At 52.7% G+C, this 22838-nt stretch overlaps 1 protein-coding gene across 18 annotated transcripts in view; it reads right to left on the minus strand.

Moving 5' to 3' along the window:
- Positions 1–1876: 1876 nt before the first annotated feature.
- LOC720345 (glutathione hydrolase 5 proenzyme) overlaps positions 1877–22838 on the minus strand; it is a 28116-nt gene continuing 7154 nt past the window's right edge. The window contains exons 2-13 of one of the 18 annotated variants that reach the window (XM_077950403.1): positions 16785–16915; positions 16409–16504; positions 15726–15921; positions 14934–15091; positions 14264–14410; positions 9950–10086; positions 9394–9584; positions 8881–8987; positions 8580–8746; positions 8329–8439; positions 2852–2946; positions 1877–2336 (exon numbers count right to left, since the gene is read on the minus strand). In XM_077950403.1, the coding sequence (XP_077806529.1) occupies positions 2860–2946; positions 8329–8439; positions 8580–8746; positions 8881–8987; positions 9394–9584; positions 9950–10086; positions 14264–14410; positions 14934–15091; positions 15726–15921; positions 16409–16504; positions 16785–16915 (1528 nt within the window). In that variant the 3' untranslated portion in view covers positions 1877–2336; positions 2852–2859. Of the gene's footprint in view, positions 2404–2851; positions 2947–8328; positions 8440–8579; positions 8750–8880; positions 8988–9393; positions 9585–9949; positions 10087–14263; positions 14411–14933; positions 15092–15725; positions 15922–16408; positions 16531–16645; positions 16970–22838 lie in introns of all 18 variants that reach the window. The other 17 variants (XM_077950402.1, XR_003720209.2, XR_003720208.2 and 14 more) reach the window with 17 other exon arrangements.

Here is a 22838-nt window from a genome sequence, read left to right on the forward strand (position 1 = left end):
TCTCCTGCCTCAGCCTCCCAAGTAGATGGGATTACAGGCACCCGCCACCGTGCCCGGCTGATTTTTATATTTTTAGTAGAGTTGAGGTTTCACCATGTTGGCCAGGCTGGTCTCGAACTCCTGACCTCGTGTGATCCACCCGCCTCGGCTCCATGAAGTGCTAGGATTATAGGTGTGAGCCACTGTGCCTGGCCTTGTAATACATTTTAATATTAAGTCTCCACCATCTCCGTCCTACAGTGAACATGAGTCCTATGTCACATGCATGTTCTTTCAATACACGTGTCAGGACTGCCTTCATGAATATTCATAGCTCTCCCTGTAACCTGTTGAATATGTATGTTTAGCCAACCCCTTCAGCATATAGCTCCTGCCCCAACCTCTCCTCCTTAGAAGTGCCTATCTCCTGATCACAAGGTCAGGAGATCGAGACCATCCTGGCTAACATGGTGAAACCCCATCTCCACTAAAAATACAAAAAAAAATTAGCTGTGCATGGTGGCGGGTGCCTGTAGCCCAGCTACTCGGGAGGCTGAGGTAGAAGAATGGCGTGAACCGGGAGGCGGAGCTTGCAGTGAGCTGAGATCGCGCCACTGCACTCCAACCTGGGCAACAGAGCGAGACTCCATCTCAAAAAAAAAAAAAAAAAAAAAAAGAAGTGCCTGTCTCTGGTCTCTGCCAGAGGCTATGCTTTTGAAAGTGGTGGATGGCCACCCTGCAGGTTGTAACTCTTTATGAAAAATAAAGTTGCCACTGTGGCTCACACCTGTAATCACCCAGCACTTTGGGAGGCCAAGGCAGGTGGATCACCTGAGGTCAGGATTTCAAGACCAGCCTGGCCACATGGTGAAACCCCATCTCTACTAAAAATGCAAAATGAGCTGAGTGCAATGGTACACGCCTGTAATCCCAGCTACTCAGGAGGCGGAGGCAGGAGAATCACTTGAAGCTGGGAGGCAGAAGTTGCAGTGAGCTGAGATTGTGCCACTGCACTCCAGCCTCGGTAACAGAGTGAGACTTTGTTTCAAAGGAAAAAAAAAAAAAAAAAGAAAGAAAGTCAGGGGGATGGGAGGAGAGCTTCAGGAAGAATAGCTAATGGATGCTGGGCTTAATACCTAGGTGATGGGTTGATCTCTGCAACAAACAACCAAAGCGCGTGTTTATCTATGTAACAAACCTGCATATCCTACATATGGGCCCCTGAACTTAAAATACAAGTTGAAGGAAAAAAAAAACAAGAAAATCTTGTCGGGCATAGTGGCTCACACCTATAATCCCAGCACTTTGGGAGGCTGAGGAGGGAGGATGGCTTGAGACCAGGAGTTCAAGACCAGCCTGGGCAACATAGCAAGACCCTGTCTCTACAAAAAAAAAAAAAATGTAAAAATTGGCCAGGTTACACCTGTAGTCCCAGCTACTTGGGAGGCTGAGGCAGAAGGATGGCTTGAGCCCAGGAGGTTAAGAGCGCAGTGAGCTGTGATTGCACCACTGCACTCCAGCCTGAACGACAGAGCACGACCCTATCTCAAAAAAAAAAAAAAAAAAAAAGAAAGAAAGAAAAAAAGAAAGGAAAGAAGAAAGAAAAAGTATCTTTTCCAAATTTGTGAATTGTGTGATTTTTCAGTTAACCAGCTCTCAGGACTGGGGCCAGTCAGGCTGCTGAGTCCTGGCCACCAGAGTGGTGAGGTGTTGGGGAGGCAGAGGTGGCGCTTGTCTCTGTCCAGGGGTGGCCTGGCTGAGGTTCGGCTGGTCTGCGAGCATCAGTTTCCCCACCTCCATGGTGGTGCAGTGTGGAGAACCATAGGAGCCTGGTGCAGGCACCCCTCTGTGCACTGTCCGATGGTCCCCTCCCCGACGTAGAACCATGGAATCAGGCCACTGTCCGCCTCTTCTTTAATCTTGAACTGGAGGATATACAGGTTGAGCGGGTGGGAGAGTGGCCCCAGGCAAGACGCCTGAGGAGGGATAGAGAGGCCCGTTCAGGGCCACCAGGGGCTCTGGGAAAGGGGGTCAGGGACGGGGCCCAGCCTCCCATCTGCCCAGCTGGTCCCTGCCACCTCTTCCACTCTCAGCTGGACTCCCCTGCCAGGGGTCCAGATCCTGCCGGAGTACTTGGTCCCCCAGCCATGTCCGGCCTGGACATAGGACCCATGGTGGGGCCGGACTTCAGCTCTGGGCAGAGCAGTGTCTCAGTAGCCTGCGGCCTCCCCACCCTTCCTCAGGTCCGAGACGGCATACACACAGGCCCCCTCCTGGGACACGGCCTGGACCACGTTCAAGAAGAAGGGCCTCTGGGTCTGGTTCTGGCCACGGTCTTGGAGTCCCCTCTGTACCTCCTGGAGAGGAGAGAAAGCAGGTTCACAGGGGAGGGCAGCTCAGCCCATCTCCCGAAGGAAGGGGCCTCTGCAAGAAATGAGAAAAATGATCAAAAGGCAAGACTGAGAAGAAGAGGGCCTGAAGACACAGGAAGAGGGGAGGACCTGATGGGAGCATGGAAGAGATCTAAAGGCCCATAGAGGACAAGGTCAGCCTCCAGGGACTATGTATGAAGGACACCACCCAGGCCTGAAGACCTCCAGATGCAAGTTCATGTCTGTTCTGGATCCAAGGATACCAGGGCCTTGAAGTACAAATCTGAGTTCAGGGGGCCTTTGATGAAGGGCATGGCTTCTCAAGATTTAGACACTGGGGCCAGACACAGTGGCTCACACCTGTAATCCCAACACTTTGGGAGGCTGAGGAAGGAGGATCACTTGAGGCCAGGAGTTTGAGATCAGCCTGGGCAATACAGAAAGATCCTGTTTCTCCGAAAAAAAAAAAAAAAAAAAAAGGCAGGCATGGTGGCACATACCTACAGCGTTAGCCACTTGGGAGCCAAGGTGGGAGGATCACTTGAGGCCAGGAGTTTGAGAGCAGCCAGGGCAACAACAAAGCAAGACATCGTCTCTACAAGAAAATCAAAAATTGGGCTGGGCCCGGTGGCTCACACCTGTAATCCCAGCACTTTTGGAGGCTGAGGCAGGAGGATCTTTTGAGCTCAGGAGTTCAAGACCAGCCTGGGCAACATAGCGAGATCACGTCTTTATTAAAAAAGAAAAGAAAAGAAAAAAAAAATTAGTCGGGTGTGGTGGCCCTGTGCTTGTAGTCCCAGCTACTCAGGAGGCTGAAGCAGGAGGATCCCTTGAGGCCAGGAGTTTGAGGCTACAGTGAGCCTTGATCGTGACACTGCACTCCAGCCTGGGCAAAAGAGCAAGACTGAAACCACCTTTGCAAAATTATGACTGAGACAGTGAGAGATCTAACTTAATCAACTCCATCTTGCTTCTAACCTCCCAGTTGTCCTTGTTCATTCCTGGGTGTAGGCTGAACTAACTTTGAGAGAAACTTAGTTTATAGTTTAAAACAAAGACAGTAGGCCGGGCGCGGTGGCTCAAGCCTGTAATCCCAGCACTTTGGGAGGCCGAGACGGGCGGATCACGAGGTCAGGAGATCGAGACCATCCTGGCTAACACGGTGAAACCCCGTCTCTACTAAAAATACAAAAAAACTAGCCGGGCGAGGTGGCGGGCGCCTGTAGTCCCAGCTGCTCGGGAGGCTGAGGCAGGAGAATTGCGTGAACCCGGGAGGCGGAGCTTGCAGTGAACGGAGATCTGGCCACTGCACTCCAGCCTGGGCCACAGAGCGAGACTCCGTCTCAAAAAAAAAAAAAAACAAAAAAAAAAAAACAAAGACAGTAACAGCCCTTTCCCAAAGCAGACCTCCTTCTTGCCTGAGCACTAGATTGCCTTCATAGGACTCACATTAGCCACAAGATTAGAAATTACGGTTTAGGAGTCATGCAGCTGAAGGCTACAAGATTCTGACCCTCCCTAAACTGCTCCTAAGATCAGTGTTGGAGATATTTTGCAGACCCTGCACTTGATGGATCAGCTGGCACCATCCAGATGGATTAACTGGCTCATCTGATCTTGTGGCCCCCACCCAGGAACTGACTCAGCTCAAGAAGACAGTTTCAACTCCCTAAGATTCTACGATTTCCCGGTGTGTGTGTGTGTGTGTCTGTTTTTGAGATGGAGTCCTGCTCTGTCACCCATGCTGGCATGCAATGGCATGATCTTGGCTCACTGCAACTTCCCCTTCCAGATTCAAGTGATTCTCTTGCCTCAGCCTCCCTAGTAGCTGGGATTACAGACGCCTGCCACTACGCCCAGCTAATTTTTGTATTTTTAGTAGAGACAGGTTTTTGCCATGTTGGCCAGGCTGGTCTCCCGACCTCAGGTGATCCACCCACCTCAGCCTCCCAAAGTGCTGGGATTACAGGCGTGAGCCACCGGGCCCAGCCAACTCCCTGTGATTTCATCCCTGACCAGTCAGCACTCCTGGCTCATTGGCTTCCCCCAACCCACCAAGCTGTCCTTAAAAACACTGCACCCTAGCCAGGTGCAGTGGTCATGCCTGTAATCCCAGCACTTTGGGAGGCCGAGGTGGGCAGATCACCTGAGGTCAGGAGTTCGAGACCATCCTGGCCAACATGGAGAAACCCTGTTTCTGCTAAAAATACAAAAATTAGCCAGGTTTGGTGGCACACACCTGAAATCCCAGCTACTTGGGAGGCTGAGACAGAATTGCTTGACCCCAGGAGGCAGAGGTTACAGATCATGCCACTGCACTCCAGCCTGGGCGACAGAGCAAGACTCTGTCTCAAAAACAAAACAAAACAAAACAAACACGAAAAAACTCTACTCCCCGAATGTTCAGGTAGACTGATTTGAGTAATAATAAAACTCCGGTCTCCCACCCAGCAGGCTCTGCCTGAATTACTCTTTCTCTATTGTAATTCCCCTGTCTTGATGAATCCGCGGTTACAAGACCTTGCCTCAAAAAAATTTCAAAAAAGACCTATGATCTCAACACACGATGTCAAGACCTTAGACACCCAGGAACCCACAACTTTAGGGCCCTTCTGGTGTCTGTTGGTGGAGAATTCAGCTAGGATAAGGACGTGAATACCCATGAATCCAAGGAAATTAAATCCCTAAGCTAAAGGCACACACAGTCCCACAGTGTGAGACACTCAGGGCATGGGAGCCTACAGGCTCAGACTCAAGACCCTGAATTTGTGGACTTCAAGGAAGTCAGAGACCAAAGTAGCCCTAGCCTTGTGCTTGTTCCTAAGATGCCAAGTACCTTGCCCGGGGGCTATGGTCCTCACGAACTACCAGTCTGTAAAGGGGCAGAGGTTCTAGAGTACAGGGACCTGTGCTACGAGGGCCCCGTGTTTCCAGATACCATTTAAGACTAATGACCTGGCCGGGCGCGGTGGCTCAAGCCTGTAATCCCAGCACTTTGGGAGGCCGAGGCGGGCGGATCACAAGGTCAGGAGATCGAGACCACAGTGAAACCCCGTCTCTACTAAAAATACAAAAAATTAGCCGGGCGCGGTGGCGGGCGCCTGTAGTCCTAGCTACTCAGGAGGCTGAGGCAGGAGAATGGCGTGAACCCAGGAGGCGGAGCTTGCAGTGAGCCGAGATCGCGCCACTGCACTCCAGCCTGGGCAACAGCGTGAGACTCCGTCTCAAAAAAAAAAAAAAAAAAAAAAAAAAGACTAATGACCTGAGGACTTGGCTGGGTGCAGTCACTCACACCTGTAATCCCAGCAATTTGGGAGGCCGAGGCAGGCGGATACCTGAGGTCAGGAGTTCCAGACCAGCCTGGCCAATATGGCAAAACCCCATCTCTACTAATAATACAAAAATTAGCCAGGCATGGTGGTGTGGGCCTGTAATCCCAGCTACTCGGGAGGCTGAGGCAGGAGAATCACTTGAACCCAGGAGGTGGAGGTTGCAATGAGCTGAGATCGCGCCACTGCACTCCGGCCTGGGTGATAGAGTGAAACTGTGTCTCAACGACAATAACAAGCCAAAAAAAGAAAAAAAAAAAAAGACTAATGGCCCGGGGACCTTACCCCGCAGGGCCTGAGATTCCGGAGACATCTAGGTGCTTCAGGTGATGCCACATGGCCTGAGCTGCTGACAGGGTAAATGAGGTCTTTGGAGCCCTGCACATTTGGCTATAAGTTCCCCGTGCCTGACAATTCGTAGAATTGCCCACTGTCCTTAGACTTGAAGGCCAAGATCCTCACTGCTGAAGCCAAAGCTGGACTTACAGTGCTCAGAGACTCCATTCCTCAGAGTCCACTGGCCAAACTCCAAGACTCTGAGGATCAAAGACTCTCCTCACCCTAGTCCCTGGGCCTTAGCTGTGAAGGTCCTTGGAGGCTCGAAGTCTCCAACCCAGAGTTTAGGATTTACTCCATGGAAAGCCCTAGACCTGAATAGCTGACATTCCAACTCCCCAAGGGAACTGAGAACCTTAAGTTCGTGGGCCACTGGATTCCATTAATCCCAGTCCCCAGACTGTCATCTCCCAAATTCTCAGCATTTCAGGTCCTCAGAGTGAAAGGTCCTGAGAATTGATGTTCACGAGGACAAAGGTCCTTCAGTCAAGAGTCAAGGGAGGGCCAGGCACAGGGGCTCATGCCTGTAAGCCCAGCATTTTGGGAGGCCAAGGTGGGCAGCTCACTTGAGGTTGGGAGTTCGAGACCAGCCTGGCCAACATGAGGAAACCCCGTCTTTACTAAAAACACAAAAATTAGCCAGGCTTGGTTTGCACGCCTGTAGTCCCAGCTACTCAGAGGCTGAGGCAGGAGAATTGCTTGAACCTGGGAAGCGGAGGTTGTGGTGAGGCAAGATTGTGCCACTGCACTCCAGCCTGAGTGACAGAGTGAGACTGCCTAAAAAATAAAAATAAAATAAAAAAAGAGTCAAGGGAGGAGGGCTCCAAAGCATGTGCCCTGGATCTTGAAATCCTCCATATCTAAGATCCCTGGAACCTGAGAGCCCTGAGAGGGTCTTCCTGTCATGCGAAGGACCCTACATGGGGAGGGAGGCCTGCAAACTCCAAGAATTTGAGCCTAACAGACTGAGGTCCTTAGTCTCAAGGTGTGAAGACTAAGACTGTTGGGGACTACACTCTGTTCCTACACTAAGGTCCCAGTCCATGGTTCTCAGGTTCTAAGGGCTTGGAAGGTGGACTTGAAACCGAAGAAATCTCATAACAGGAGAGGCAGCTTTGAGGACCTTGAACCTCAGTTAGCTGAACTGAACTGACCTCAGGAACCAAGTTTGGAGCCTTGAAAAGATATCAATCTTTTTTTTTTTTTTTTTTTTTTTTTGAGACAGAATTTTGCTTTTGTTGCCCAGGCAACAAAAATCGTGCAATGGCACGATCTCAGCTCACTGCAACCTCCGCCTCCCAGGTTCAAGCAATTCTCCTGCCTCAGCCTCCTGAGTAGCTGGAATTACAGGTGTGCGCCACCATGCCTGGCTAATTTTTGTATTTTTACTAGAGACGGGGTTTCACCATGTTGGCCAGGCTGGCCTGGAAGTCCTCACCTCAGGTTATCCACCTGCCTCTGCCTCCCAAAGTGCTGGGATTACAGGCATGACCACAGTGCCCGGCCTTATCAATCTTTTAAATAGGTCATAACAAAGGGCATCCATCAACCCAAAGATTCTCCAAGGAAGCCAAGTCTCTGTCTATGGATGGAGGAGGAGTCAACCAGGAGAATTCAGCCCCTGGAGCTGCACCCTGGGCTTTTGTGGGGAATCAAAAAAATGTTTGTAGGCCAGACATGGTGGCTCACGCCTATAATTCCAGCATTTTGGGAGGCCAAGGTGGGAAGATTGCTTGAGCTCAGGAGTTCAAGACCAGCCTAGGCAACGTGGCGAGAGACCCTGTCTCTACGAAAAACAAAAAAATAAAAACTATCCAGGTGTGGTGGGACACACCTGTAGTAAAAATTACCACCAATGCCCCAGAAGAAAATCACTTTATAGACTGCCACAGGAAAAACAACCTCTTTTACAAATAAAGTCACAAATATAAGTTACAAATAAAGTCACAAATATAAGTTACAAATCACACAAGGAAATAGTCACCATGAGGGAGAGTCTGAGAGGCCCCAGCTAGGAAAACTCACTTCTGAAAAATGGCATCAATGACAGACCAGAGAGACCTAGTTGCTGAGATCCTCAGCCTGGGAGCAGTGTAGACAACACCCTACTCTCTGTCTTGGAGGCCACGGAACTGGCCTGGAGGTCACTGACAGCCTCACCCATCGAGGTCCCCAACTCCTATGGCCCCCCAAAGCTGAAGTGTACCTGGCCTAAGAATCTCAGTGACTGAGTTCCTCTCAGGTGGCTTTGAGCAGCATGGACCTGGGGAGTGGGCTCTGCCCTAGGCATCCAGCTTGGACCTCAGCCTCACCTGGCTGAAGCTGGGCTCGTACTCCACACAGCCCTTACTGTTGACATGCAGGATGGGGGCTGCAATGGCCGCTCTCAGGTCAAAGCCAAGCCACAGCTTGTTCATGATGGCCTGGGGGAGAGATGAGGGATGCAGGGAGAAAGGGGGTACCCTCTACCCTACTTCAGCCCTCACATCCCCACTCCAGGGAGAGTCAGACAGTATGCTGCCCGGAGAGGAGACACTGGAGCCCAGAGCCCCCCCAGACTCACCTGGGCCACGGCAGAGATGATGAGCTCCCCACCAGCCCCGCCAATCACTAGCTTCGACCCCTGGGCTTTGCTGATCAGGATGGAGGGCACCATGGAGGACGGGGACCGCTCGCCTGGAACTGGGGGCCAGCACCCTCCGGGAGCTCCACTCACCCTGTCTCCATTCACTGCTGAGCAAACAGCAGCTTAGCGAGTGCAGTGACCCATCCAGGGGTCAGCATGCAGCCCCAGCCCAGCCCCCTCTCTCCTCTCCCCTGGTGGGGGGCCCTTGTGGACCCCAGGTGGGAAGCCTTGTTCTCACCAGGTGAGGGGGTAGTGCCGGAACCCCGGGGGCATCGCTCGCATAAGTCCAGGAGCTCGTTGTTGAGGATGATGCCTGTCCGTGGTGAATACACCATCGCTCCAAAGCTGCAGCCGTGGAGGCAGAGCCTGGGCTCCCACCAGACACCGCCTGCCCTGCCCACCTTGCAGGACCCCCTCACTTTACAGCTGCCCCGAAGCATGCTGGAGCCACTGTTCTCTCCCTGGCATCACCCAGGAGGGGTCCCCAAAGACCCACCTGTGCCCCCATATCAGGGCACCCTTCTGAGTGAGGCCGCCCATTCCCAGGTAAGTCTTGGCTCGGGGCCACCCCAGCAGCAGCCTTTCAGCCAGAGATGTCAGGGGTGGGGGCCTCTTTTGAAACAGAGGAGGAGACAAAGGGCAAAAGCAAGGTCCTGCCCCATGGGGACAAGTGAGGGGACATGGGGCTGGGGGAGTGCAGGTCTAGGAGAGGAGGAGTGAGGCCACCAGCCTTCCCCCAGGCCCCACGCACGGTGTGTTGATGGTGCTGGTGGCAGCCACGGCGCTGCCATCCTCCCCCAGCACAGACACATGGGATGTGCCTGTCCCGTGGCCCCAGGCCTCGGCCAAGCTGTAGTGGCTGAGCTGGTGGTCCCCCCGGCCATCGATCTGTTGGCGGATGAGCTGGGCCAGGGTCTCCCCCAGCAGGTCCCGGGAGGCATTCTGGGGTGGGTGGGCAGGTGGCAGGATCAGTGAGGGGCCAAGCGGGATCCATAGAACCAAGGGCAGGACAAGCTCAGCCCCCATGGGAGCCACCTCCAGCCTGTCCTCTACCTTGTGGCCAGGCCTCCCTCAAGCGCAGGCTAAGTCTAGACTCTGCCCACCCTCCAGGTCCTTTGAGATATGGTGCCACTCCTGCATCTGACCCCCGTACCTGCCACCCCGGGATCCCTTTCAGTCCTGCCCTGGCCTAGAACCACATACATCTCCCTCCAACCTCCCCCTGCCGGGCCTGACCCTCCTTTCATGCTAAGTCCTAAGCCAGGGAGGAGGACAGCCCCCAATCCCAGCAACCTCAGCAACCTCACCTGGAGCTTCGGGTGGCTGCGAGGGTCCCCCAGCCTCCACCTCTGCCCCCTGGCAAACTTGAGCGTCTCCACAAGGTGGTGGTACATGTTCACCCTCCCCTCAGGCCTGGCCACAGACTCTGCTGAGAAGTTGAACCCTGGAGAGGGGTCGGGGCACAGGTTGGGGTTACCCTGTGTAAAGGGTTGAATGTTGCCCCCCTCCCCAGAGAGCTCCACCCACATCCTAATTCCCAAAACCTGTGGATACTACTTACATAGCACAAGAGTGACTAATACCTTAAGTGGAAAAGTATGTTAACGATTTTTTTTGAGACAGAGTCTCACTCTGTCGCCCAGGCTGGAGTGCAATGGTGCAGTCTCAGCTCACTGCAACCTCCATCTCCCAGGTTCAAGGGATTCTTGTGCCTCAGTCTCCTGAGTAGCTGATACTACGTGCGTTCGCCACCACGCCCAGCTAATTTTTTCTTTTTTTGTATTTTTAGTAGAGACAGGGTTTTGCCATGTTGTTCAGGCTGGTCTCAAACTCCTGGCCTCAAGTGATCTGTCTGCCTTGGTCTCCCAAAGTGCTGGGATTACAGGCATGAGCCATCATGCCCCGCCTTTTTTGTGTTTTTTGGAGGAGTCTTCCTCTGTCGCCCAGGCTGGAGTGTGTGGCGCGATCTCAGCTTACTGCAATCTCCACCTCCTGGGTTCAAGTGATTCTTTCGCCTCAGCCTTCTGAGTAGCTAGGACTGCAGGCGCATGCCACCATGCCTGGCTAATTTTTGTATTTTTAATAGAGATGGGGCTTCACTGTGTTAGCCAGGCTGGTCTCCAACTCCTGACCTCAAGTGATCCACCCGCCTTAGCCTCCCAAAGTGCTGGGATTACAGGCATGAGCCACCACACCCAGCCTAAAGTATGTAAAACATTTTGAGAGGAGGAGATGATCCTGGGTTATCTAGATGTGCCCTGAATGTGATCACAGTGTACTTGTAAGACAGACACACAGAGGAGAGGACACACAGAGCAGAGGAGAAACCAGTGTGACCATGGAGACAGAGACTGGAGTGAGGCAGCCACAAGCCAAGGAACGCTGGCAGCCACTGGAAGTGGTAAGAGGCGGTGAAAATTGTCAAAATAGAGCTGCAGCCACATGTGGTGGTTCACACCTGTAATCCCAGCACTTTGGAAGGCTGAGGTGACAGGATTGAGGTGAGGTTGAGGCTGCAGTGAGCCTTGACAGTGCCACTGCACTCCAGCCCAGGTGACAGAGCAAGACCCTCTCTCAAAAAACAAACAACTCACAACCTTACACAAAGACCATCACAACCTTACACAAAAAATACTTCTGCAGAGACATCTGCCCAGGAGTGGCCTGTCCAGCCTCAGACTAGTGCCACCCTTATCACTTTTCCATGCATCCCAGTAACCAAAGATGATCATTTCAAAACGGTTTTTTCTTTGTTTGTTTGTTTGTTTGAGATGGATCTCACTCTGTCCCCCAGGCTGGAGAGCAGTGGCATGATCTCGGCTCACTGCAAGCTCCATGTCCTGGGTTCACACCATTCTCCTGCCTCAGCCTCCCAAGCAGCTGGGACTACAGGCGCCCACCACCATGCCTGGCTAATTTTTTGTATTTTTAGTAGAGACAGGGTTTCACTGTGCTAGCCAGGATGGTCTCAATCTCCTGACCTTGTGATCTGCCCGCCTTGGCCTCCCAAAGTGCTGGGATTACAGGCATGAGCTACCAAGCCAAGCCCAAAACAGTTATATACCAAAGCTAAGCTATGAGGACGCAAAGCTAAGCTTAGCTTTATATACCAAAGCTAAGCTATGAGGATGCAAAGGAATAAAAACAATATACTGGGCCAGGCGCAGTAGTTTATGCCTATAATCCTAGCACTTTGGGAGGCCAAGGCGGGTGAATCACCTGAGTTCAGGAGTTCGAGACCAGTCTGGCTAACATGATGAAACCCTATCTCTACTAATAATATAAAAATTAGCTGGGCATGGTGGCACACACGGGTAGTCCTAGCTACTAGGGAGGCTGAGGCAGGAAAATCACTTGAATCCAGGTGGCGGAGGTTGTAGTGAACCGAGATGCACCATTGCACCCCAGCTTTGGTGACAGAGCGAGACTCTGTCTCGGGGGGATAATGCTATAATGGACCGTGGGAACTCAAGGGGAAGGGTGGGAGGCAGATGAGGGATAAAAGACTACACACTAGGTACAGTGTGTACTGCTTGGGTAATGGGTGCACCAAGGTCTCAGAAATCGCCACTAAAGGACAGGTGCAGTGGCTCATGCCTGTAATCCCAGCACTTTGGGAGGCTGAGGCAGGCAGATCACTTGAAGTCAGGAGTTCGAGACAAGCCTGGCCAACATGGTGAAACCCCATTTCTACTAAAAAAGGCTGAGACTGGAGAATTGCTTGAATCTGGGAGGCAGAGGTTGCGGTGAGCTAAGATCATGCCACTGCTCTCCAGCCTGGGCCACGGAGTGAGATTCCATCTCAAAAAAAGAAGTCATCCACTCAATAACTTTTCCATGCGGCCGAACACCACGTGTTCCCCCAAAACTAATGAAATAAAAATAAAATAGCCAGGCAGAGGTGGCTCACGTCTGAAATCCCAGCACTTTGGGAGGCTAAGGCAAGTGGGTCAGTTAAGGTCAAGAGTTCAAGACCAGCCAGGCCAACATGGTGAAACCCCGTCTCTACTAAAAAGAAAAAAATCATCTGGGCATGGTGGCTCAAGCCTGTAATCCTAGCACTTTGGGAGGCTGAGGTGGGCGGATCACCTGACATCAGGAGTTCAAGACCAGCCTGATCAACATGGCAAACTTATCTCTACCAAAAATACAAAAATTAACCAGGTATGATGGCAGGCACCTGTAATCCCAGCTACTTGGGAGGCTGAGGCAGGAGAATCGCTTGTACCTGAGAGGCAGAGGTTGCAATGAGCTGAGATCATGCCATTGCACTCTAGTCTGGGCGACAGATCAAGACTCTGTCTCAAAAAAAAAAAAAAAAAGGAAAAAAAAAAGATAAAAATCAGCGGCATGTGGTGGCCCATGCCTGTAATCCCAGCTACTTGGGAGGCTGAGTCAGGAGAACTGCTTGAACCCAGGAAGTAGAGCTTGCAGTGAACCGAGATTGTGCCACTGTGCTCTAGCCTAAGTGACAGAGCAAGACACCATCTCAATAATAATAATAACAATGCAATGAAAAAAATAAAATATACAATAAATTATCATTGATTATAAGCAAAAAAATTATATACTCTTCCTCATTTTCTTTTTGAGAACCTTTGTCTTCCTTCACCTCCCTGAACACACACACAGTTTACCGTAGCGTGGGTATTCCCACCGCGATGCCTACTCTGGAATAAACATCATTTTCTCTGAATATTGTTCAAAGAAACAACAGCCTTGTTCTGTGTTTTATTTAGGTCAACAAGGCAAAGAACAGACTCTCCCCTGGAGCCCCCAAGGGAATGCAGCCCTGTGGACACCTAGATATCGGGCTTCTGGCTTCCAGAACTGTGAGAGGACACATTGCTGTTATTTTTTTTTTTTTTTTTTTTTTTTTTTGAGACGGAGTCTGGCTCTGTCGCCCGGGCTGGAGTGCAGTGGCCGGATCTCAGCTCACTGCAAGCTCCGCCCCCCGGGTTTACGCCATTCTCCTGCCTCAGCCTCCCGAGTAGCTGGGACTACAGGCGCCCGCCGCCTCGCCCGGCTAGGTTTTTGTATTTTTTTAGTAGAGACGGGGTTTCACCGTGTTCGCCAGGATGGTCTCGATCTCCTGACCTCGTGATCCGCCCGTCTCGGCCTCCCAAAGTGCTGGGATTACAGGCTTGAGCCACCGCGCCCGGCCACATTGCTGTTATTTTAAGCCACCAAGCTTGTGGTGATTTGTAATGGCAGACACAGGACACTAATATTAAGCCAGCGCAGACAGCCCCAGGCCTTGGCACTGCCAGAACCCCCTGCAGGCTGCCTTGGGCTGGGCTGGTTTCGCTCCCCCAGGTGCATGTCCGTGATGGGCAGCCCACCACCCACACAGCCCACCTGCTTCTGAGTCTGGGACTGGTCACCTAGGGGGAGGAGGACTCTGGACAAACGATGTCATACCCTTCAGCAAAGCCTCACGTATGGGTGGAGCTGGAGGTCAGCTCTAAAACCCACCATCATGACTGGTTTACACAGCTCGGTCTTCACATTGTGCATCTGTGAACCCGGTTTATGGAGGAGGAGGCTGAGCTGGGCCTTGGCTGGGCTTGGAGTCTGAGTTCCCGGGTGTGGGGGGCCAGGGCTCTGGGCAGGAGCTTTACCTCTTAGCACATTGAGGATGAAGCTGAGAATGGCACCCCCTGCAGGTGGCGGTGGTGAGTACAGGGTATAGTCCCCCAGGGGCACCTCCAGGGCGTCCACTACCTCGGGCTGGAACTTGGCCAGGTCCTGCAGCGTCAGCTGGCTCCCTGGGGTGAGACGGAGAGGGCTCCATGAACAGATGGGGAAACTGAGGCAGGGAGGAATAGCCACTGGTGTCAGGTCACACAATGGGATCCCACTCGTGCTCTAGCCTTGTGGACACAGAGGGTGATGGTTGGTCTGTAGGCGGTGGCCTCAGGACCGGCCCCTTGGGGTCAAGCATGGAGGGGTGGACAGAGACCAGAGGCAGAGAGGCTGGGGAGGTGAAGGGGAAGATGGGAGAGGGACCTGGCCTTTGAGAGCCTGTGAGAACGGTCAGCTCGGCTACCCAGGCCTGTTGTGACCATCAGTAACGCCCCTCTGCTGGCTCTAACCCGCAGGCTCTGCTCTCTGAGGTCCTGGACCACAGGGGTCCTTGGGCTGGCAGAGCTAGGTGCATGACCTCTCGGGGTCCCAGGCACCTCCAGCACTCCCTCAGGGCCTGGGAAGGAGCCTGCCCTCAACCCCCAGTGCCCAGAACTTGGCTCTTCCTCCAGCAGGGACAGGGCATGGGATCTCAAGGAGGCTGACCTTCCTTGGCAATGTCCTCCACCAGCATCTGGCCCAGCCTCCCCGTGTAGAAGACCTCTGCACCCTCTGTGGCCACGGTCTCCAGGGTGGTGGCCAGCGCAGGCCATGGGAGTGGGTCCTGAGGCCTCAGGGGTTCTGTCCCGTTGAAGAAGAGCTGGCTGGGGGATGGGGGGAGCCTCAGGGTGGGGGCAGGTCCTAGAGGCAGCCACACTCTTTCGGGGCTCTCGTGGGTGGAGTCCTCAGGACCCTACAGTGGGGGTGCCCTGACCCAGGGTCCCGAGGCACTAGGGTGGACACCGGGGGACAGATTCCCTAGGAGGCGGTGGGACTGACACCACCCACCCCGCTCATGGCCCTGGTCCAGGGAGGGCAGATTTCCCAGTGGGGCCTGGGTCCACCTAGGGCCTGTCATCTCCTCACTCCTGGGAGGGGCTGACAGTGGGCTGGGTGGGGCGGGTGACAATGGCAGTTGAAGCCCTCCTGCCATGCCAGAGAGAGGGAGGAGGAGGCCGGGGCCAGGGCTGGTGGCAGAGCCCAAATCCACACTGTGGAGTCCTAGCACTTGGGCGACAAACTCCCCCCAGCCTCACCCGAGTTAGGCTGTGCCACAGGGGACCGGAAGGCCATAAACTGAAACAGGAAAGTGCTCTCTGTCTGGGCCTTAAGGTCCCCAGCACCCCAAGGGTCAATCCTCCAGTGTAGGAGGGACTGAGGCAGAGCTGGGGTGTGGACTGGGCCCAGACAGGATGTGGCCTTGAGCCCAGGAGCCCAGGGCCACCATGTGGGGCTCACCGCAGGGTTGACGCCTGCAAGGAAGGCCGCAGGAAGCCGTTGTGCAGGAACTGGCTGAGGACGGGGGCCACCACATGCCCCCCTCGGAGCAGGGCGATGGTGGGCTGGAACAGCTGCGCCCAGGGCAGGCGGCCATGGCGGCGGTGGGCCTCGGCGTAGCCGCGGAGCTCCCCGGGCACCCCGATCCACTGGGCCCCTGCATGGCACATCCCAGCACTCAAACCTGTGGCTTCCAGGCCTTCCCAGGGGTTCGCCATCACCCCTATGTGTGGCCCCCCAGCTACAGCAGCCAGAGTGAGCTTTCTGGAGCCCACACCCGACCATGTCCCTCCCTGCTCAGACCACCTGTGGCTCCCCACAAAGTCCATGGCCAGGCCCTAGGGGCCCTGCACAAACAAGCCCCAGGAGCCCCACCCTGTCCCACCAACCCATCTCCACTCAACCTTCCAGGCCTTTGTCCAGCCTGGCCCTCTCCCAGGATCACCTCAGCTCGCCCATTCCCAAGGGGGACCTTCCCAATCCCTCAATCTCTGCAGGTTGGGGTTGGGGGTTCCCCATAGACTCCCTGTCCCCCAGTGCCAGGGAGTCACAGCCTGTCCATGAGGCACTGATCCTTTGGGGGGTGTTGTGGTCAGTCCTAGTGGCCTGGGGGGTGGGAGTGGGGGACCCCCATGGGGCCTCACCTCTACCCAGCGGCAGAGCCTGTGCACACCGGTCCAGCAGGCTCGGGGCGTGGTGGGCTGGCACTGTCTCCCGGGCATTGATGACCTCCACCTTCCCTGGAGTAGGGCAGGGCAGGTGAGCACTCACGGACCCTGCAGACAGCCCCTGGCCTGCTCCAGGCCTCAGTTTCCATCTCTGCATTATGAGATGGACTCTGGGCTAACAGGGGGACAGGAGTTGACACAAGGGCTTTGCACAGCTGAGGTGAAGGGGGCAGGACAGGGGGCCCAAGAGCACCCAGAAGCGGTCTTGAGTGGATGGGACTGGCTGGAGAAGGGGTTCCTCTGTGGTGTGGACAAGCCCATCTTCCCCATGGCAGGTCACATGTGGGCCCACCTGTCGTCACATTGTAGATGGTGAAGATGACCCCTCCGCCCAGGCCCATGCTCTGAGGGTTGACGACGCTGGTGCAGACCAGAGCCGCGATGGTGGCGTCCACAGGTGAGCCCTGCTGCTGGAGAATGGCTCTAGGGGACACGGCACAGAGTCGGTGGTGGGGCTCCCCTCCCCCTGCCTCCCCACTAGGCTTGCTCAGCTGGCACTCATTGGAGAATGGTGACAGGTGGCCCATCTGCTGCCACCAAACCCCAGATTAGGTCACAGAACACAACCAGGCTTCCCCATCAAATCCAGCTGCTCACAGGTCCACAACATTCTACAGCTGCAAATGTGATGCCATTTACACTGACCTTTGCCATATACAAGGTGCTTCTCAGTTTGCAAAGTGCTTCTGTTGCCATTGCTCCCAGCAGCACCAGCTCATATGCCATAGGCAGAACCAGGCCTAGGCCACCTCTCAGTCCCTCACAATGGCCCTGGAGCACACCATGGGACTCCACTCCCCATCTCACTAGGGACACTCTGGCCACAACTACTTCAAAGCTGGTCTTTGGCAGGTGGCCCCAGGATCCTTCCCACCACCAGGGCATGGGGCTTGAGCTGACAAGCCCCACAAATTCTCCTGGGGCCCTGAGCCTATGGAAATGCTCTGGCCTAGGCCAAGCATGGTGGCTCATGCCTGTAATCCCAGCACTTTGGGAGGCCGAGGCAGGCGGATCACTTGAGGTCAGGAGTTCGAGACCAGCCTGGCCAACATGGTGAAACCCTGTCTCTACTAAAAATACAAAACTTATCTGAATGTGATGGTGGGCACCTGTAATCCCAGCTACGCGGGAGGCTGAGGCAGGAGAATCGCTTGAACCTGGCAGGCAGAGGTTACAGTGAGCCAAAATCGTGCCATTGCACTCCAGCCTGGCAACAGAGCAAGAGTGTCTCAGAAAGAGAGAGACAGAGAGAGAGAGAGAGAAGGAAGGAAGGAAGGAAGGAAGGAAGGAAGGAAGGAAGGAAGGAAGGAAGGAAGGAAGGAGAGAGAAAGAAAGAAAAGAAAGACAGAAAAAGAAAGATGAAAGAAAAGAAAGAAAGAGAAAAAAAGAAAAAGAAAGAAGGAAAGAAAGAAAGAAAGAAAAAGAAAGAAAGAGAGAGAGAAAGAAAGAAAGGGAATGCATGCTCTGGCCTACCCCTCCCCATCTATCACGGGCAGCAAGAGGTGGGCCCTTCAGTGCTGAGGGGCTGGTCAGCCTGGCCTACACTGTGACCCTGTCCCTGGGGCACAGGCCTGCACAGCTCACCGAGGACAACCTCTTCCCTTACACACAGGAATGCTCCCCAGAACCTCAAGAAGCCAACTTTTCCCTTTTTTTGGACGGAGTTTCACTCTTGTTGCCCAGGCTATAGGGCAATGGCACGATTTCAGCTCACCACAACCTCTGCCTCCCGGGTTCAAGTGATTCTCCTGCCTCAGCCTCCTGAGTAGCTGGGATTACAGGCATGTGCCACCATGCCCGGCTAATTTTGTATTTTTAGTAGAGACAGGGTTTCTCCATGTTGGTCAAGCTGGTCTCGAACTCCTGACATCAGATGATCTGCCCACCTCAGCCTCCCAAAGTGCCAGGATTACAGGCATGAGCCACCGCACCCGGTCAGAAGCCAGCATTTAAATACCAGTTGCAGATGGGGAAACCAAGGCCCAAAGAGGGAGTGGACCTGGGTCCCTGCACCCACCCCATGGGACCTCTGGCCCTAGCACCCTCCTTCGGCTAAGGTGTCTGTGGCTGGACCTGGCGGTTCCATCTGGACACAAACCCTCCCCAGCTCCTGAGCCACATGGCCCTCCCTGGCCCAACGTGGCACACATGGGCGCCATAGGGACACATGTAATCTTGGAATGGGAAAGAGAGCACAAAGCCAGAAGATGAAATAAACAAGTCAGGCATAAGCACTAATTTTAATAAGAATAAAACACCATAAACAAAGCCAAATGACAAACTGGAGGGAAAAACACTTTAAATGCCCATCCCAGACAAAGGTCTCACCTCCTAACTAAATGGAGTGCACCCTTGCTTCCCCAACCTGTCTGCTTCCAGCCTTGTCAACTGTTTTGGCTTCCGGGGCAAAATGGGGAAAACGGTTACAGATGGGGAAACCAAAGTTCCAAGAGGGAACGGCCCGGTACCCTGCACCCACCTCCCCTACGCTGCCAGGCTTTGGTTTTCCTCCCACCTCCCTCGACTCCTGATGTTGGGGGCCCCAGGCTTGGTCCGTGGTCCTTGTGCATCTATCTCTTCTCCCTGGGTGAGTCCATCTAGGCTCATGGCATGAGATGCAACCTGTGTGCTGGTAACTCCCCAACTTTATCTCCAGCCAGTCCTCTCCCTACACTCCAGACACTTATACCCAGCTATGCACAAGATACCTGCACCGGCTGTCTAAGAAACATTTCAAACATACCATGACCTAAACTGTACTTTTGATTTTCCTTCCAACTTTCCCCGCGAAATGGCTCATCTCCTAGTCCTCGTTGTCTTAGAAATAGACACAACCACCCCCCCCCTTTTGCTCAGCGCCTACACCCTGGAGCCATCCTGGATTGGTCACTTTCTTCCTTCCCCACATCCAACCCACCAACGACTCAGGTTGGAGGTTCTACCTCCGTCTCCACCACATTGGTCCAAGCTACCAACCTCCCTCACCTGGGTTATTGCAATGGCCTCCTACCCAGGCCCCAGCGTCAGCCTTGCTCCCTTACATTAAAAAAAAAAATCCACTAAGGCTGGGCAGGATGGCTCACACCTGTAATCCCAGCACTTTGGGAGGCTGAGGCGGGCAGATCACGAGGTCAGGAGATCGAGACTAACTGGCTAACACGGTGAAACCCCGTCTCTACTAAAAATACAAAAAATTAGCCGGACGTGGTGGCAGGCGACTATAGTCCCAGCTACTCAGGAGGCTGAGGCAGGAGAATGGCATAAACCCGGGAGGCGGAGCTTGCAGTGAGCCAAGATCGAGCCACTGCACTCCAGCCTGGGGGACAGAGTGAGACTCCGTCTCAAAAAAAAAAAAAAAAAAAAAAAAAATGTTAAATGTAAGTCAGACTTCCTGGTAATGGGAGACTGTAATTCAGACCACAATTCCCGCAGAGAACTAGAAAAGCCTAGCAAATAGAAAACATGCTTAAAGGCATAGGAGGCAGAGAAGTACAGGGCTGGAGACAGACAAGGCCAGCATTCCCCTCAAGGCGACAGCCAATCCTGAAGAGGAGGCTGAGAAATAGATCAGTGATTTTTTTTTTTTTATTTTTTCTCTTTTTTTTTTTTTTGCTTTTTATTTTGCTGAGACAGGGTCACCATTACTTTTAATGGTAAAAACTGCAATTACTTTTGTACCAACCTAACATATTGCTCAGGCTGGTCTCAAATTCCTGGCCTGAAGCAATCCTCCTGCCTCAGTCTCCCGAGTAGCTGGGACTATAGGCATGAGCCACCACACCTGGTCTAGAGCAGTGCTGTTGACCTACTCACGTGGCTGAGGGAGGGGATGCCACAATGCCCCACACGTGGGGGTGCAGGTTTCTTACTCTAGGAGTGACAGTCAACCAGAAATAGAGCAGCCCTCAGGAGCACTGGATCCAGCTTCAGATCATCTCAGCCACTCAAATTGCCTAAAGGACATCCCAGAATTTCAGACTCCTAGGCCTCAAATTATTTAATTTTTATTTATTTATTTATTTGAGACAGCATTTCACTCTGTTGCCCAGGCTGGAGTGCAGTGCCTCGATCTCAGCTCACTGCAACCTCTACCTCCTGGGTTCAAGCAATTCTCTTGTCTCAGCCTCCCAAGTAGCTGGGATTACAGCCACTCGCCACCACGCTCAGCTAATTTTTGTCTTTTTAGTAAAGACAGGGTTTCACTGTGTTGGCCAGGCTGGTCTCGAACTCCTGACCTCATGATATGCCCACCTCAGCCTCCCAAAGTGCTGGGATTACAAGCATGAGCCACCGCACCCAGCCTCTAACAATTTTTATACACACCCTCCAGTGCTAAATTAAAAACAACCAAGCAAACAAGGAAATAAGACAGCAGGAACAAACCTCAAGAGAAAGCACAGACAACTTTTAAAAAGGCCTATAGGATCTCCAGATTATGGAACTCTCAGACCATGTACTTTAAAATAAGTACTTTATATCTATATTCAAGGATATAAAGAAACAAGAATTTTATCAAAAAACTATTAAAAATGGAGGCTGGGAGTGGTGGCTTAGGCCTATAATCCCAGCACTTTGGGAGGCAGAGGCAGGAGAATCACACGAGGCCGGGAGTTCAAGACTAGCCTGGCTAACATGGCGAAGCACCACCTCTACTAAAAATACAAAAATGAGCTAGGCATGGTGGTAATCCCAGTTATTCAGGAGGCTGAGGCATGAGAATCGCTTGAACCCGGGAGGTGGAGGCTACAGTGAGTTGAGATCTCACCACTGCACTCCAGCCTGGGCAGCAGATAGAGACTGAATCTCAAAAAAAAAAAAAAAAAAAATTGGAATTAGGAACTCAATTTGAACAGCAGACTAGAGACAAACATGCAAAAAAAAAAATTGTGAACTGGGAGATAGGGTTTTTATTTTTATTTATTTATTTATTTATTTTTGAGACAGAGTCTCACTCTGTCACCCAGGCTGGAGTGCAATGGCATGATCTGGCATGATCTCTGCTCACTGCAACCTCCACTCCCTGGGTTCAAGCAATTCTCCCACCTTGGCCTTCTGAGTAGCTGGGATTACAGGCACCGGCCACCACGCCTGGCTAATTGGGAGACAGTTTGATACAAAATATACGAAATGAAGTACAAGGAGAAAAATAGATAAAACATACAGGAAATGGATTAAGAGACATGGGGGATACTTTAACAAGGCATAGGTCATGTGAAATTGGAGTCTCATAAGGAGAGTAGAGAGAGGATGGGGAAGACGTAATACTTGAAGAGATAAAACTGAGAATTTTCTAAAGTGGACAAAAAAGAATCAAGCCATGGAATGAAGAGCCACCTAAATGTATCAGTGTAAAACTGCTCAAAGCGGCCGGGCGCGGTGGCTCAAGCCTGTAATCCCAGCACTTTGGGAGGCCGAGGCGGGCGGATCACGAGGTCAGGAGATCGAGACCATCCTGGCTGACACGGTGAAACCCCGTCTCTACTAAGAAATACAAAAAACTAGCCGGGCGAGGTGGCGGGCGCCTGTAGTCCCAGCTACTGGGGAGGCTGAGGCAGGAGAATGGCGTGAACCCGGGAGGCGGAGCTTGCAGTGAGCTGAGATCCGGCCACTGCACTCCAGCCTGGGCGGCAGAGCGAGACTCCGTCTCAAAAAAAAAAAAAAAAAAAAAAAAAAAAACTGCTCAAAGCAAAGGCAAACTTTTTAAAGTAGCCAGAGGAAAAAAAGATACTGCCTTCTGGCCAGGGTGAGGGGGCGGCTCACGCCTGTAATCCCAGCATTTGGGAGGCTGAGGCAGGTGGATCACCTGAACTGAGGAGTTCAAGACCAGCCTGGCCAATATGGCAAAAATCCATCTCTACTAAAAATACAAAAATTAGCTGGGCGTGGTAGTGGACACCTGTAATCCCAGCTACTTTGGAGGCTGAGGCAGAGAATTGCTTGAATCCAGGAGGCAGAGCTTGCAGTGAGCTGAGATCGCACAGCTGCACTCCAGCTTGGGCGACAGAGTGAGACTCCATCTCAAAAAACAAAACAACATAAAAAGACATTACCTTCAAATGAGCAAAATTAGATTGAGAATTGGCTTCCCAATAAAAACAAGATAAATCAGATACAAGGGAACCATGTTTCCAAACTGAGGAAAGAAAATATCTGCCAACCTAGAATTCTACGCCCACTAACAATATCCTTCAAAAGTGAAAATGGCCAGCCACGGTGGCTCATGCCTGTAATCCCAGCACTTTGGAAGGCCGAGGCGAGTGGATCACCTGAGGTCAGGAGTTCAAGACCAGCCTGGCCAACATGGTAAAACCCCATCTCTGCCAAAAATACAAAAATTAGACAGGTG

This window comes from Macaca mulatta, chromosome 10, assembly GCF_049350105.2.
Source record: "Macaca mulatta isolate MMU2019108-1 chromosome 10, T2T-MMU8v2.0, whole genome shotgun sequence".
Taxonomy (NCBI): domain Eukaryota; kingdom Metazoa; phylum Chordata; class Mammalia; order Primates; family Cercopithecidae; genus Macaca; species Macaca mulatta.